Source organism: Tasmannia lanceolata, unplaced genomic scaffold, assembly GCF_043159265.1.
Source record: "Tasmannia lanceolata isolate RefF3 unplaced genomic scaffold, GAP_Taslan_0.1 ptg000015l, whole genome shotgun sequence".
Taxonomy (NCBI): Eukaryota; Viridiplantae; Streptophyta; class Magnoliopsida; order Canellales; family Winteraceae; genus Tasmannia; species Tasmannia lanceolata.
Window position 1 is genome coordinate 35,236,065 of NW_027518692.1, and position 14,488 is coordinate 35,250,552.

Below are 14,488 nucleotides of genomic sequence, written 5' to 3' on the forward strand. Positions count from 1 at the left end.
GATCCAATGGAGCTGATTTTTGGTACGCCCCCCATCCATGATGGGGCCTTCCAAATGAATGGTTAGGATCACCCCCCTGTTTCTGTGCTCACCTGATGGGAAGGTAAAAAAAGGTCAACGAAGATTCATTTGTTAGTTGAGGAGAGAGCATGTGCTGTCCACACACACACACACACACACACACACACACACACACACACACACGTTACTACTGGAAGATAAGGGCTGGCAAACGTACAGGTAGTCACCGCTTCTTCAATGATCCGGCAATATATCCATTGGCCTCCAGCTTGGACAGATGTCACATTCTAGATTTCTTCCTTTGCATAATAAACTTGGATCAATAGGGATTTTCACACTTATGTGGTTTTTTATTTTTTACTGTCCATACGTAGGTAAGGACATAGATTGAGGATCATTTCAATGTGGGTATTTTTAGGGCATCGCCTACGTACGATATGGCTTAGAGGATGAATACATTCAACCTGTACTTATGCCTACTGTTAGTTTCTTGTTCGAAAATAATTCAAAAGAGGGGGGGGGGATTATATATATATATATATATATATATATGGGAAAGGTGTGCGTACTCGGTCGAGTAGATAAGCTTATCTACTCGGTCGGGTTAAAAACAGTGGGGGCCCACATTTTTGGGGTGATCCAAACCATTCATTTGAAAGGCCCTTACCTAGATAGGGTGTCCACAAAAAATCAGCCCCATAGGATCATCCTAACCCATGCAACAGTGGAGGGAAAAATGGGGAAAAATGGACAAACACAGCTTGTCCACAAATCTGCCCATTTTCCCCTCCACTGTTGGATGGGTTAGGATGATCCTATGGGGCTGATTTTTTGTGGACACCCTATCTAGGTAAGGGCCTTTCAAATGAATGGTTTGGATCACCCCAAAAATGTGGGCCCCCACTGTTTTTAACCCGACCGAGTAGATAAGCTTATCTACTCGACCGAGTACGCACACCTTTCCCTATATATATATATATATATATATATATATATATATATATAGAGAGAGAGAGAGAGAGAGAGAGAGAGAGAGAGAGAGAGAGTTGCTGCGCTCGATCGCAGCTAAGCTTAGCTGCGCTCGAGCATAGAAACAGGGTGGGGCCACATTTTGGGTGGGATCCAAAGCATTCTTTGATGGGCCCTTTCATGGGTAGGGTGTCCACCAAAAATCAGCTCCATTGGATCACCTTAGGGTGTCCATTTCTGAGGCAAAAAAATGGACAGATTTGTGGACAAACAGTATCTGTCCATTTTTGGCCACACAAATGGACACCCATTGGTGATTCAATGGAGCTGATTTTTGGTAGGCCCCCCATCCATGATGGGGCCTTCCAAATGAATGGTTAGGATCGTCCCCCCACCCCCTGTTTCTTTGCTCGAGCGCAACAACTCTTTTCTCATATATATATATATATATATATATATATATATATATATATAGAGAGGAAAGTGTTTCTAGTCCGGCCGACTAGAGATCATTCTCTAGTCCGCCACCCAAAAACACATGGGTCCCACATATTTGGGTGATCTAAAACATTCATTTGATAGGCCTCATCATAGATAGGATGTCCACAAAAATTCAGCTTCATAGGATCTTCTTAACCCTTCGATTTGTGGAGTTAAAAAATGGACAGATTTGGGTGATGCAAAGCCGTCCATTTTAAGCTCCACAAATCATAGGGTTGGGATGATCCTATGAAGCTAATTTCTTGTGGACACCGTCTCTATTTCAGGGTCCATCAAATGAATGCTTTGCATCACCCAAATATGTGGGACCCATGTGTTTTTGAGTGGCGGACTACAGAATGATCTCTAGTCGGGCGGACTAGAAACACTTTCCTCATATATATATATATATATATATATATATATATATATATATATATATATATATATAGTTAAGTGAAGCTACACACGTGTAGCGAACTTAGCTACACCGACGGCTTAAAATACAGTGGGCCCACATTGTTTGGGTGATTCAAACCATTCATTTGATAGGCCCTCACATTGATAGGGTGTGCCCAAAAAATTAGCTCCATTGGATGATCCCAACCCTTCAAACTGTGGAGGCAAAAATAAACAGATTTGTGAAGGTTTTTACGCGTCCATTTTTGCCTCAACAAATCGTAGGGTTGGGATGATCCTATGGAGCTGATTTTTTGGGCACACCCTATCTATGTAAGGGCCCATCAAATGAATGGTTTACATCACCGAAACAATGTGGGGCCCACTGTATTTTAAGGCGTCGGTGTAGCTAAGTTAGCTACACGTATGTGTAGCTACACTTCTCTCTCTCTCTCTCTCTATATATATATATATATATATATTCCTGAGGTTAACCTCATAGCTTATATGGGGTGGCGCTCACAAAACATAAGGGGTCCACATTGTTAGGATGATCCAAAGCATTCATATGAAAGGCCCCATCATAGATAGGGTGTGTACAAAAAATCAGCTCCATTGGATCATCCTAACCCATCCAAAAGTGGAGGGCAAAATGGATGACACTTTTTGTCCACAAATCTGCCAAATTTTGTCTTCACTTTTGGAGGGGTTAGGATGATCCAATGGAGCTGATTTTTGGTACACACCCTATCTATGATGGGGCCTTGCAAATGAATGGTTTGGATCATCCAAACAAAGTGGGCGCCTTATGTTTTGTGAGCGCCACCTCATATAAGCTTATATGAGGTTATCCTCAGGAACTCTATTCTCTCTCTCTCTCTCTCTCTCTCTATATATATATATATATATATATATGAGGAAAAGGAGTGTGCGGTCGACCGCATATAAGGTTATATGCGGTCGAGGGCCCAAACACATGGGTCCCAAATTTTTTGTGGTGATCAAAACCATTCATTTGCAAGGCCCCATCATAGATAAGGTGTGTACAGAAAATCAGCTCCATTGGATCATCCTAACCCCCCCAAAAGTGGAGGGCAAAAATGGGCAGATTTGTGGCAAACGGTGTCTGTACATTTTGCCCTCCACTTTTGGATGGGTTAGGATGATCCTATGGAGCTGATTTTTGTACACACCCTATCTATGTAAGGGCCTTGCAAATAAATGCTTTGGATCATCCTAACAATGGGGCCCACATGAGTTTTGGGCCCTCGACCGCACCTAAGCTTGGTGCGGTCGAGCGCACAATGTTATTCCTCTCTCTCTCTCTCTCTATATATATATATATATATATATATATATATATATATATATATATATATGAGGAAAGTGTCTCTAGTCTCTCCTCTAGATAAGCTTATCTACTCCTCCCTTTAAAAAAACACAGTGGGCCCACGCTGTTTGGATGATCCAAAGCATTCATTTGATAGGTCCTAACATAGATAGGGTGTGCCCAAAAAATCAGCACCAAAGGGTCATCCTAGAACTTCGTTTTGTGGTGCCTTGTGGTACCCAGAATGGACACATATAAACGTCCACGTTTATATGCGTCCATTTTGGACACGGTGTGCCCAACAAAATGAAGTTCTAGGATGACCCTTTGGTGCTGATTTTTTGGGCACACCCTATCTATGTTAGGACCTATCAAATGAATGCTTTGGATCATCCAAACAGCGTGGGCCCACTGTGTTTTTTTAAAGGGAGGAGTAGATAAGCTTATCTAGGGGAGAGACTAGAGACACTTTCCTCTCTCTCTCTCTCTCTCTATATATATATATATATATATATATATATATATATATATATATATATATGGGGAAACGTTTTCTGCGCGATACCTCAGATAAGTTACGCGATACCTCAGATAAGTTATCTGAGCAAGAGCTCAAAAAATTATGTGGGCCCACATTGTTTGGATGATCCAAAGCATTCATTTGATAGGGTGTGCCCAAAAAATTAGCTCCATAGGATCATGCTAACCCTTCTATTTTTGGAGGTTAAAAATGGACAACTTTATGGAGGTTTATACTCATCCACTTTAACCTCTACAAATCGAAGGGTTAGGATAATCCTGTGGAGCAGATTTTTTGTGCGCACTCTATCTATCTTTGGACTATCCAAATGAATGCTTTGGATCATCCAAACAATGTGGGCCCATATGTTTTTTTGAGCTCTTGCTCAGATAACTTATCTAAGGTATCGTGCAGAAAACGTTTATATATATATATATATATATATATGGGAAAGGTGAGCGTACTCGGTCGAGTAGATAAGCTTATCTACTCGGTCGGGTTAAAAATAGTGGGGCCCACATTTTTGGGGTGATCCAAACCATTCATTTGAAAGGCCCTTACCTAGATAGGGTGTCCACAAAAAATCAGCCCCATAGGATTATCCTAACCCATCCAACAGTGGAGGGAAAAATGGACAAACACAGCTTGTCCACAAATCTGCCCATTTTTCCCTCCACTGTTGGATGGGTTAGGATTATCCTATGGGGCTGATTTTTTGTGGGCACCCTATCTAGGTAAGGGCCTTTCAGATGAATGGTTTGGATCACCCCAAAAATGTGGGCCCCCACTATTTTTAACCCGACCGAGTAGATAAGCTTATCTACTCGACCGAGTACGCTCACCTTTCCCTATATATATATATATATATATATATAGCAGAAGAGAAAAGAGGAGAATTGTTTGAATTTCTCCCAAAATTCTAATAGAATTACACATAACTTTTTTTAACAAAGACACCCATTCAACCCACATATTTTCAATCCTACCCCCTCCTTTATGCTTTTTAATAAAGGCACCCATTAAAGTCACATAATTTCAATCCTACCCCCTCTTTTATGCTTTTTTAATTATGGAAACCTCTATAGATTGGAGGGCTAGGATCAGCCTATGGAAATGATTTTACGGGCACAACCTATTGATGTTGTGTTCCATCACATGGACGGTTTGGATCAACTTATGATGTGGTCCGTACAGTTCTTTGTCGGCCCCTGCATCGCACGGGTTTTTTTACTAGTGTGTGTGTGTGTATACATATAGAGGAAAGTGTTTCTAGTCCGGCCGACTAGAGATCATTCTCTAGTCCGCCACCTAAAAACACATGGGTCCCACATATTTGGGTGATGCAAAGCATTCATTTGATGGGCCCTGACATAGAGACGGTGTCCACAAGAAATTAGCTTCATAGGATCATCCCAACCCTATGATTTGTGGAGCTTAAAATGGACGGCTATAAACCGCCACAAATCTGTCCATTTTTTAACTCCACAAATCGAAGGGTTAAGAAGATCCTATGAAGCTGAATTTTTGTGGACATCCTATCTATGATGAGGCCTATCAAATGAATGCTTTAGATCACCCAAATATGTGGGACCCATGTGTTTTTGGGTGGCGGACTAGAGAATGATCTCTAGTCGGCCGGACTAGAAACACTTTTCTCATATATATATATATATATATATATATATATATATATATATGAGAAAACATTTCCTACACACTTGTGTAGGTAGGTTACCTACACACTAGCTTAAAATACAGTGGGGGCCCACATTGTTTGGGTGATCCAAACCATTCATTTGAATGATCCTCACAAAGATAGGGTGTCCACAAAAAATCAGATCCATAGGATCATCCCAACCCTACGATTTGTGGAGGTCAAATGGACGTGTATAAACCTTCACAAATTAGTCCATTTTTTGCCTCCATAGTTTGAATGGTTGGGATCATCCTATGGATCTGATTTTTTGTGGACACCCTATCTATGTGAGGACCATTCAAATGAATGGTTTGGATCACCCAAACAATGTGGGCCCCCACTGTATTTTAAGCTAGTGTGTAGGTAACTTACCTACACAAGTGTGTAGGAAATGTATATATATATATATATATATATATATATATATATATATAGAGAGAGAGAGAGAGAGAGAGAGAGAGAGAGAGAGAGAGAGAGAACGGTTCCTACACACATGTGTAGATAAGTTATCTACACACTAGCTTAAAATACAGTGGGCGCCACATTATTTGGGTGATCCAAACCATTCATATTTAAGGCTCTCACATAGATAGGGTGTCAACAAAAAATCAAATCCATAGGATCATCCTAACCATTCGAACTCTGGAGGCAAAAAATGGACTAATTTGTGAAGGCTTAAAGACATCCATTTTACCTCCACAAATCGTAGGGTTGGGATGATCCTATGGATCTGATTTTTTGTAGACACCCTATCTATGTGAGGGCCTTTAAAATGGATGGCTTGGATCACCCAAACAATGTGGGCCCCCACTGTATTTTAAGCTAGTGTGTAGAGAACTCTCTACACATATGTGTAGGAACCGTTTTCTCATATATATATATATATATATATATATATATATATATATATATATATATATATTAAAGACACACATGTGTCTTCAATATATTGCATTGTTGAAGAAGTCACAGGCCCCAACCAGTCCTTTTGCCCACCATTGTTTTTCTTCGCAAAAATATGGGTTAGAACCATATTCCCCTCTCTTTGCCTAGAGGCATTAATTATGCTTGTATTTTAATCTATTATTGAGCTTCTTCAAGACGTGTATGCCTCTGAGAAAAAAATGTGCCTCAACGTGTTTGTGTACACATTTCACAAGGAAAGGCATTTTTTGTTTTGGTCATTTTGATTTCTGCATTTGATAAAGTAGACGAGATTAATTATGCTTGTGTGTTGTTAGTCTATTATTTAGCTACTTCGATAATTTTTTTTTTCATTATCTTAGGATGGTAGGGATGTTGGGAAAAAGAAGGCATTTGTCCCCCCTGCACGTTTCATCAACATGGATGAGGCAAGGTAAGAAGTGCTACTAATTGCTTTCAAACTTTTACATTTCAAAAGAATTTGTGTCCTCAGGTTATTGTTTTGTGCTTGACGAGTACAGAGAAATGCATATCCGTGTCGAGCGTAGACGTGATTCAGTCACTGGTGACCATTTTGAGACAATTGGTGGCATGCTGTTCAAAGATGGGTTTCTTTTTAAGACAGTATCCATGAAATCAATAAGTACTCATAATATACAACCGACCTTTGATGAGCTCGAGAAATTCCGGAAGCCGGGGGATGATACTGATGGTGATATGGCGAGTCTGTCCACTTTGTTTTCAAATCGAAAGAAGGGGCACTTCATGAAGGGTGATTCAGTTATCGTCGTTAGAGGAGACCTTAAAAATTTGATGGGATGGGTTGAGAAAGTAGAAGAGGACAATGTCCTTATCAGACCTAAAATGGCGGGCTTGCCGGTAATTACTTATAGATTTATTTTTTCTTTGAATGCTGTAAACTGTTTGAAGGGTAATTAACCTTTACCACATGGTCCATACAGCAAGAAACTCTTGTGGTTAATGAGAAAGAGCTCTGCAAGTATTTCGAACCTGGCGATCATGTAAAGGTTGTCTCTGGTGCTCAGGAAGGTGCAACCGGCATGGTTGTTAAGGTTGAGGGCCATGTTCTTATCATTTTATCTGATACAACTAAAGAAGATGTAAGTGTATTTTGACTTGACGTTAGAAATGATCAAGGCGCTTAAGGAGCAATTTCTTAGGCCCTGTTCGTCTGAGATTATGACGACTGATGGTGATCCTCCAAACTGATTATTGGACTCAAATTACATTATTTTTGGGTCCAATAATCGGTTTGGGGGCTCACCATCGGTTATCATAATCTCAAACGAACATGGCCTTATGTTGGACACCTGGTGTACTGATTATTTTTTATTATTGTATTCAGATCCGTGTCTTTGCGGACAATGTTGTGGAAAGCTCGGAAATAACTTCTGGTGTTAGTAAGATCGGCGATTACGAATTACATGATCTAGTGCTGCTTGAGTAAGCTGATATTTCTTTTCTCACTGTCATTGCTTATGCTTGATGAGCTTATTATATTTTCATGATGTCATTTGTTTCCTCCTTTCGTTCTTTGTCACAAATATCCTTCTTAGGAAAATCTCAGGATATATTAATTTTTTAAATTTTTTTCAGGTTTATATAGGGAAAAATATGTTAAAAATAATTATTTTAAAATAAATAAATATATAAAATTTAAGAAAACAATATCAAATAAAAATATCGGGATAATATTTTGATATTATCACAATATTTTATGATAAAGATGAAAATATCGCTATATTTTTAAAATCTCTGGATTATTTCAGGATTTTGTCGTTTTATCAACATGTTGTGATAAACACACTATATTTTGAAAATATCGGAGATATTTGTGACAGCTTTCGTTGTATGTAGTGGTGCACGATACTTCTTTTCGCACTGCCATTGCATTATGCTTGATGAACTAATTATATTTTTTTGATGTCATTTGGTTCCTCACACTTCCGTTGAATGTGGTGGTGCAGTAACACGAGCTTCGGTGTAATTATACGTGTAGAAAATGAAGCATTTCAGGTAAGCAAGTAGACTTGCATTGAAACTGTTATAATTGTGTACCTTTTAAGATTGGAAGCCAAAGTCAATAGAGACTAAAGAACAAAACAAACAAAAATTCCAGCACTAGAAGCTCAAAAATTGAGCTTCTAGATGTGCACTCCCATGGCATTATTCTTCTGAAAATTCTATATAGAGTATAACATGGAAAAATCTGTAGCTTTTTATCTACCTATAGGCCTAAAAGTTAAACCCTAGAATCTCATTACAATTAGAAACCCCCTTCATGTTTGACTTGTTAACTTACTAATGATAAAATTGAGAATATTTACTCTAGAACCTTTGAAAATTGCTAGAAGTAATACTTCTCTGCACACATTCCAAAAAATTAAAAGTTTGTTATTTTAGAGTATAGGGGAAGTCCTTGCGTCTGTATGAGTTCTTCTCATATTTGAAACGTTAGTGTCTTCTTATCTTTATTCTTCGTCTGATTCCTTCCATGAAAAAACGTAAAATTCATATGAGTCCTCAAATCCAATTATTTTCTACCTTTGAGACTTTTTAAATTGAAACAAGCTTCAAACCCATGAAAACTACCATACAGATCTATGCAAAAATCTATTTTTATAAAGCAATCAAAATTATATCAAAATTCAAATGAGGCTCTATATAATTACTTCTACATATAAAAATGTCTACTCTTTTCTTTTTTTTTTGCCTTGAAATTTTGTGAGCTATGCTTTCTCCTGCTGATGTCAGCAAGATACCAAGATGGCGCGGTAGTAAAGCCATTACAACTGGATGGATAGCCCAAACGACATGACCAATCACTCATACGTTCCTCTCTTTAATTTGAAAGATGTTTTAAATTCATGGCTGGTTTATGTGAATTGGTGGAAAATGCTTCACAAGTTGATCGTATATGTTGATCTTTGAGAATACCTTGGCACTTCTCAACACAGACAACATTTTGTATAATCTCAAATTATATAGCGATATTTAATAATGGTCTTGTGGGAGCTCTCTTATTGATAGTCATATGCCTAGATTTGTCTTTCTTTAGTGGCAGAAATTTGAGGAGGGTTCATGGGCTTATGCTCTTTTTCAATCAGCACCTCCCTTAGAAGCCCTGCAACTTGACAATCTACTATTCATGTTCGTTGGGTCTCATCCTGTAGTAGGCTTGGCTGGCAAACTTGAGTCCAATACTAGATTAATATTGTATTGGATTTGTCTTATGTGAGGCAATCGGTCTGATAATTCTTACAAAAGGATGTCCATTAAGTCTATAATTATGGGCATCCTTCTTGAACTTGTGGTTTTGAGTTACATGATATTCGTGGTGGCAAAGGGGGACTGGTTGAGCTATGATTACAGCTTCATCAACTCCAGTTACTGGAAGTTCTACCAGCAGGAATTGGAGGTACTTCGAGAGGTGCAAACAGTGGGATTATGTGTCTTTCTCAGTTCCCATTGGATGGATGAACTCAAACAAAGCTGAGCTCCAATCTCCTCTTCACAGGACTGGATCTGTTTTGGGATACGGACAATGGAATAACTTGAGATCAATGGGGATTCCTCAGATGTCATTGCTTGGGCTAAGGACAGTCTAAGGCCCTTGGAGAATAGCTAGTTACATAGGTGAAATCATGGACAAATGTAGGGGAGGGGTATTACCTTGATGCATATTGCTAGAAGTACAAACGACCTAGCGGATGGACGAGCATAGAGCAGTGTAAAAGGACCTTTTATCATTATTGGGCAATCTTTGCCCAATGACATCCTCTTTTAATCTCTTTTGATTTTATTAATAGAATATGTTAGCACTTACCTTCATAAAAAGTCTATTCATTGCTTCTATCTCCTTTGGAACACTAGTCAAATCCGCCTCTCTTTAGCAATAAGAGAACATCACACCCATCCCTTAGATTTTTCCATTAAGCCATTCATTTGAAGATGATTTCATTCCTCTTGGGATTTGGAAACATCAACCTCTCTTATGTGTGCATGCATCACTTCCGCATACCTTTATAGAGAACATGTAGGCGTTCGTGTCCTCATGATGGTTACTCTTGCCATCATATTTCCATCCCCCCCCCCCCCTAGAACAATATGTGCCTCACATACCTTGACCTTGCCTCTTTCATTTGCGAATAAGTTCCATATGGTTGAGTGTATGGCTCATCGTCAAATCTAATTTGCTCAACATCCATTCCGAGACAATGTTTTATGCGATCAATAATTAGTTTAGAAACCTTTTGTTTGTTGACAAGAAAGTACCCTGGATCTTCATAAGTAAGATGATCATCTCTTCATTTTGCTCATCATCATTGTATTCATTGGATTCTTCAACAGGTACAGCCATACCTTGGAACTTTTATTTTGGACAATTGACGAGCAATGGTTGTGTTCTCTACATTTGGAGCATATTTCGTTCGAACTATAGTTGCATTTAATACATCATTAGGTGGTAACCTTTTGCTTAGTTTTGGGAGGATGAGAGGTTCCTAGACCTCTTCCTACTTGTCCATCAATAGGTTTGTCCTACTCAATTCCCCACATACATGGGCATGAGTGATGGTATGAGCCGATCCTCTTTTGTTGCTTGTTATTGGTGGTGGCAAGCTTAGTGGCTTCCTTAAAAAATCCACAGGTTGGGATGAGCTACAATGTCCTGGATTGGGAATTAAATTTCATTGATAAATTTTTATTGCTTTTCCATTTGGGCACATTTGTCTATATAAATGGTAGAACTTCTTTGTCTACTCATCCACAGATCATCATCCATGATTCCTATTTTTGTAATTGGAATCTAATTCATTACAATTTTGAATAAAAATGAAAATTTCTGCTATCTTTTCTCCATCTTTTTTTGGGGTCTTTTTGGTTTTCCGTTCTCTTGGGGCAACCTTACAGTAGGTTCATGATGTAGGCATCTTAGGGATAAAGGTGGTGTCCTTTGGGATATGGTGCCTTTTCCCATCATTTGGACGATTTGGCTAGAGAGAAATAGTCACATTTATGAAGTGGAGGAGAAGCCTTCTAATAGGATTCTTATCGGGATTAAGCTTCTCTTGATGGAGTGGGCTCATGTCAGAAAGGATTTTGGGCCGTTTTCAACTCAACTTTTCTTTGGTAATTGGAAGAAGATCATCAAGGAGAAAATGCAAAACAAGGTGTCAATTGGCCTCCACCTCATGCTTTTAATCCTAACTTTAATGGTTTTTCTCTTGTAACCTAGGATTGACAGGTTTTTGGAGGTGCTGTTAGGGATGAGAATGGGGAGGTTATCTCGGCCTTTACTAGTCCGAATTGCATAACCGACTCAAATGAGGTGGTGGCTAGTGTGGCCGCTACATCTTGGCTCTTTTCGTGGGCGTATGTCTCGTCAAGTTATAATTAGGGGAAGTCGTTGGGTGGAACTTAGAAGGTGATTCATTGAATGCACTTGGGTGGGTGGTGTGAAAGAATGGTGGTCTGTGGAGGCTCTCTCTTGTCATCAATTAGATTTTGTTCATAGCTGGAGATGAATACATTTCATTTTTCAGATTCCTAGAATGGCCAATGAGGTGGCCGATGCCCTTGTTAAAAGGGGAGCTTGTAGTGATAAGTTGTATTTGGCCAACCTCTCCCCTGATTTTTTTCTTCTTATTTTCTCTTTGATAAATCTCTGTATCGGTTTCAGAAGTTACCTTTCTTCATACTCGCACAACTTGTTGATCTGATCAATGCGCCACAAAGGATTTCAACTCGAGAACTATAAACTCAACCTTTTTGTATTTGAGAACCTCCATGTATTCTAAAATTTCAAGCTATTGATGAATTACGATTTAAGGCGTTTCCCATTTGCTATTTGAAGTTGTTTCTCATTTGATAAGTCAGATTATTGAATTCCACTTCGGTACCTGGATTGTTGTTTTCTCACTTTTTACTTTAGTTAATCACAGGATGTGATTCCTCCCACTCTTGGCTCAACATGCGGCACATGAGAATTTCGAGTATCCCCTTTCTTACACCATCTTATGTAGCTTCTTAGAGTTAAAGATGAAAGAGGAATATGTGACTTTTCATCTACTTGTAGACTCCAAAACCAAAATGTAGATTCTCATTACAACTAGAAACCCTCATTCCTGTCTACTCCAGAACCTCCCTACAATGCTGAAACACAGAAATTCATGACTTTAGAAACTTGGAGTTCCTTGCATAAGGCGCATCTTCCTCAGTCCATTCCATTTCCGGACACTTTCCTTTTTCTCATCCTATATTCGTAGTAGGCCTCAATTTCAAAATATGATGCATGGGTACAGTTACGAGTGTCGGAATCCGAGACAAGTACCGATTTTTTAGATTCGTTAACCTCAAAAAAAAAGATTTGTGGATTCAGTGATATATTTTAATCAATTCAAATTTTATTTCTTTTACCTGATAATATAGACAGGACATGTAAGGCTGCGTACATCTAGCCCTCCCCAGACCCCGCAATGGCGGGAGTCTCGTGCACTGGGCCGCCCTTTTTTTTACCCGATAATATAGATAGGACATGTAATATTTGGGGATTATGATATCTTTTAATTCTTTTACCTGGTAATATAGTTATAAACGGTGATATATTAGGGATTTTGGTAGGTTAACTAAATATAATATTTTATTTTCATATAAAAAAATTGCTAGTAGAATAGATAAAACTCAAACATGTGATAATTGTAAATTTGTTGTAGTATTTAGAAAAAAATGGATAAAATATTGGAAGTGTTGCAGTGAATCCCAAAATATTGGAATCCAACATGTGTCCGACGCCGGTACGTTGCTCATTCAGAAGAATCCACGTAACATTGATACCGATCCTTTTCCTTTGAAAGCTTCCGAATTGGAAACAAACTCCACGCCCGTGAAAACTCCCATATAACTTTATTCAATGGTGGGTTTTTGGAAACCCCATCTAAATTCAATTGGAAATTCAAGTAATAAATACCAAAATTATCTAAATTCTATTGAAAACTCAAATAAAAAATCCCAAAATTATCTAAATTTAACTGAAAATTCAAATATAAAAATATCAAAATTGTTTAGGGAAATAATTTCAGCACTCCATTGTTTTGATAAGATGCGTGCAGCATCTTGTCATTTAGTATTTAAAGGGCTTATAAGACCTTTTTGAGAACCGTAAAATCCTTCTGTCAGCCCTTTAAATGCTAGACGATAAGATGCTTCGCGCATCTTATCAAAACATTGGAGTTTTGATATCGTTTCCCAATTGTTTATTAATTAAAAGCTGCCACTTTTTTTTCTCTTACAATTGTGGTCTGCTGATATCAGCATGATGGCTAGATGACACCATGATGAAAGCAAACCCATCCTTTTCTTGTTTCTTTGGCTTTGCTGGCTTCAATCGTAGGCCCTCTATTGGCTTGTTTTGAGGCTGCATGTATATATTTTATTTATTTTCGCCAAGTTTTTGCAAGAGTATCATTTCATTTTACAGGTGCTCAAGGGAGTGCCAGACAGGCCCGAGGTTGTCCTCATTAAGTTAAGGGAGATCAAAAGCAAAATTGAGAGGAAGGTGAATGCACAAGACAGATACATGAACACAGTGTCCATTAAGGATGTCGTGAGGATTCTTGAGGGGCCTTGTAGAGTGAGTTCATTTATAATGACATGGTTTCCCATTATTACTGGTCTTTACGCTTTTTATAGGACTAACCCATTTCTATCATTATTATCAGGGGAAGCAAGGTCCTGTTGAACATATATATAGAGGAGTTTTGTTCATCTATGATCGCCATCACCTTGAGCATGCTGGTTATATTTGTACTAAAGCTCAGTCATGTGTAGCCATAGGTGGATCACGTGGGAGCAGTGATAGAAATGTATGCTTTTGAATTATATTTGGCTTCCTAATTCTTTTGGATCATGAGATGCGCATTTTATTGTTGCTACTCAAAGAAGTTTATGGTTGTAGCTCATTCTTAGATGACTACTTTTTCAGGGTGCAGATCCCATGAGCTCAAGATTTGGCAGTCTGAGACCATCTCATATCCTCCAGTCCCCGAGAAGATTGCCTAGAGGAGGACCTCCAGTAGATTGTATGTTGCTAGATACTTTAATATCTTGTTGATTGGTAATTTTCTTTTGT

The 14,488-nt window shown here is 38.6% G+C and overlaps 1 protein-coding gene across 2 annotated transcripts in view; it reads left to right on the forward strand.

The window, feature by feature from the left end:
- LOC143846856 (putative transcription elongation factor SPT5 homolog 1) overlaps positions 1 to 14,488 on the forward strand; it is a 36,058-nt gene that overhangs the window by 11,813 nt on the left and 9,757 nt on the right. For both annotated transcript variants that reach the window (XM_077355448.1, XM_077355447.1), the window contains exons 7-14: positions 6,702 to 6,772; positions 6,861 to 7,218; positions 7,302 to 7,460; positions 7,706 to 7,803; positions 8,328 to 8,376; positions 13,838 to 13,990; positions 14,079 to 14,222; positions 14,342 to 14,438. In XM_077355448.1, coding sequence (XP_077211563.1) covers positions 6,702 to 6,772; positions 6,861 to 7,218; positions 7,302 to 7,460; positions 7,706 to 7,803; positions 8,328 to 8,376; positions 13,838 to 13,990; positions 14,079 to 14,222; positions 14,342 to 14,438 — 1,129 coding nt within the window. The remainder of the gene's footprint in view (positions 1 to 6,701; positions 6,773 to 6,860; positions 7,219 to 7,301; positions 7,461 to 7,705; positions 7,804 to 8,327; positions 8,377 to 13,837; positions 13,991 to 14,078; positions 14,223 to 14,341; positions 14,439 to 14,488) is intronic.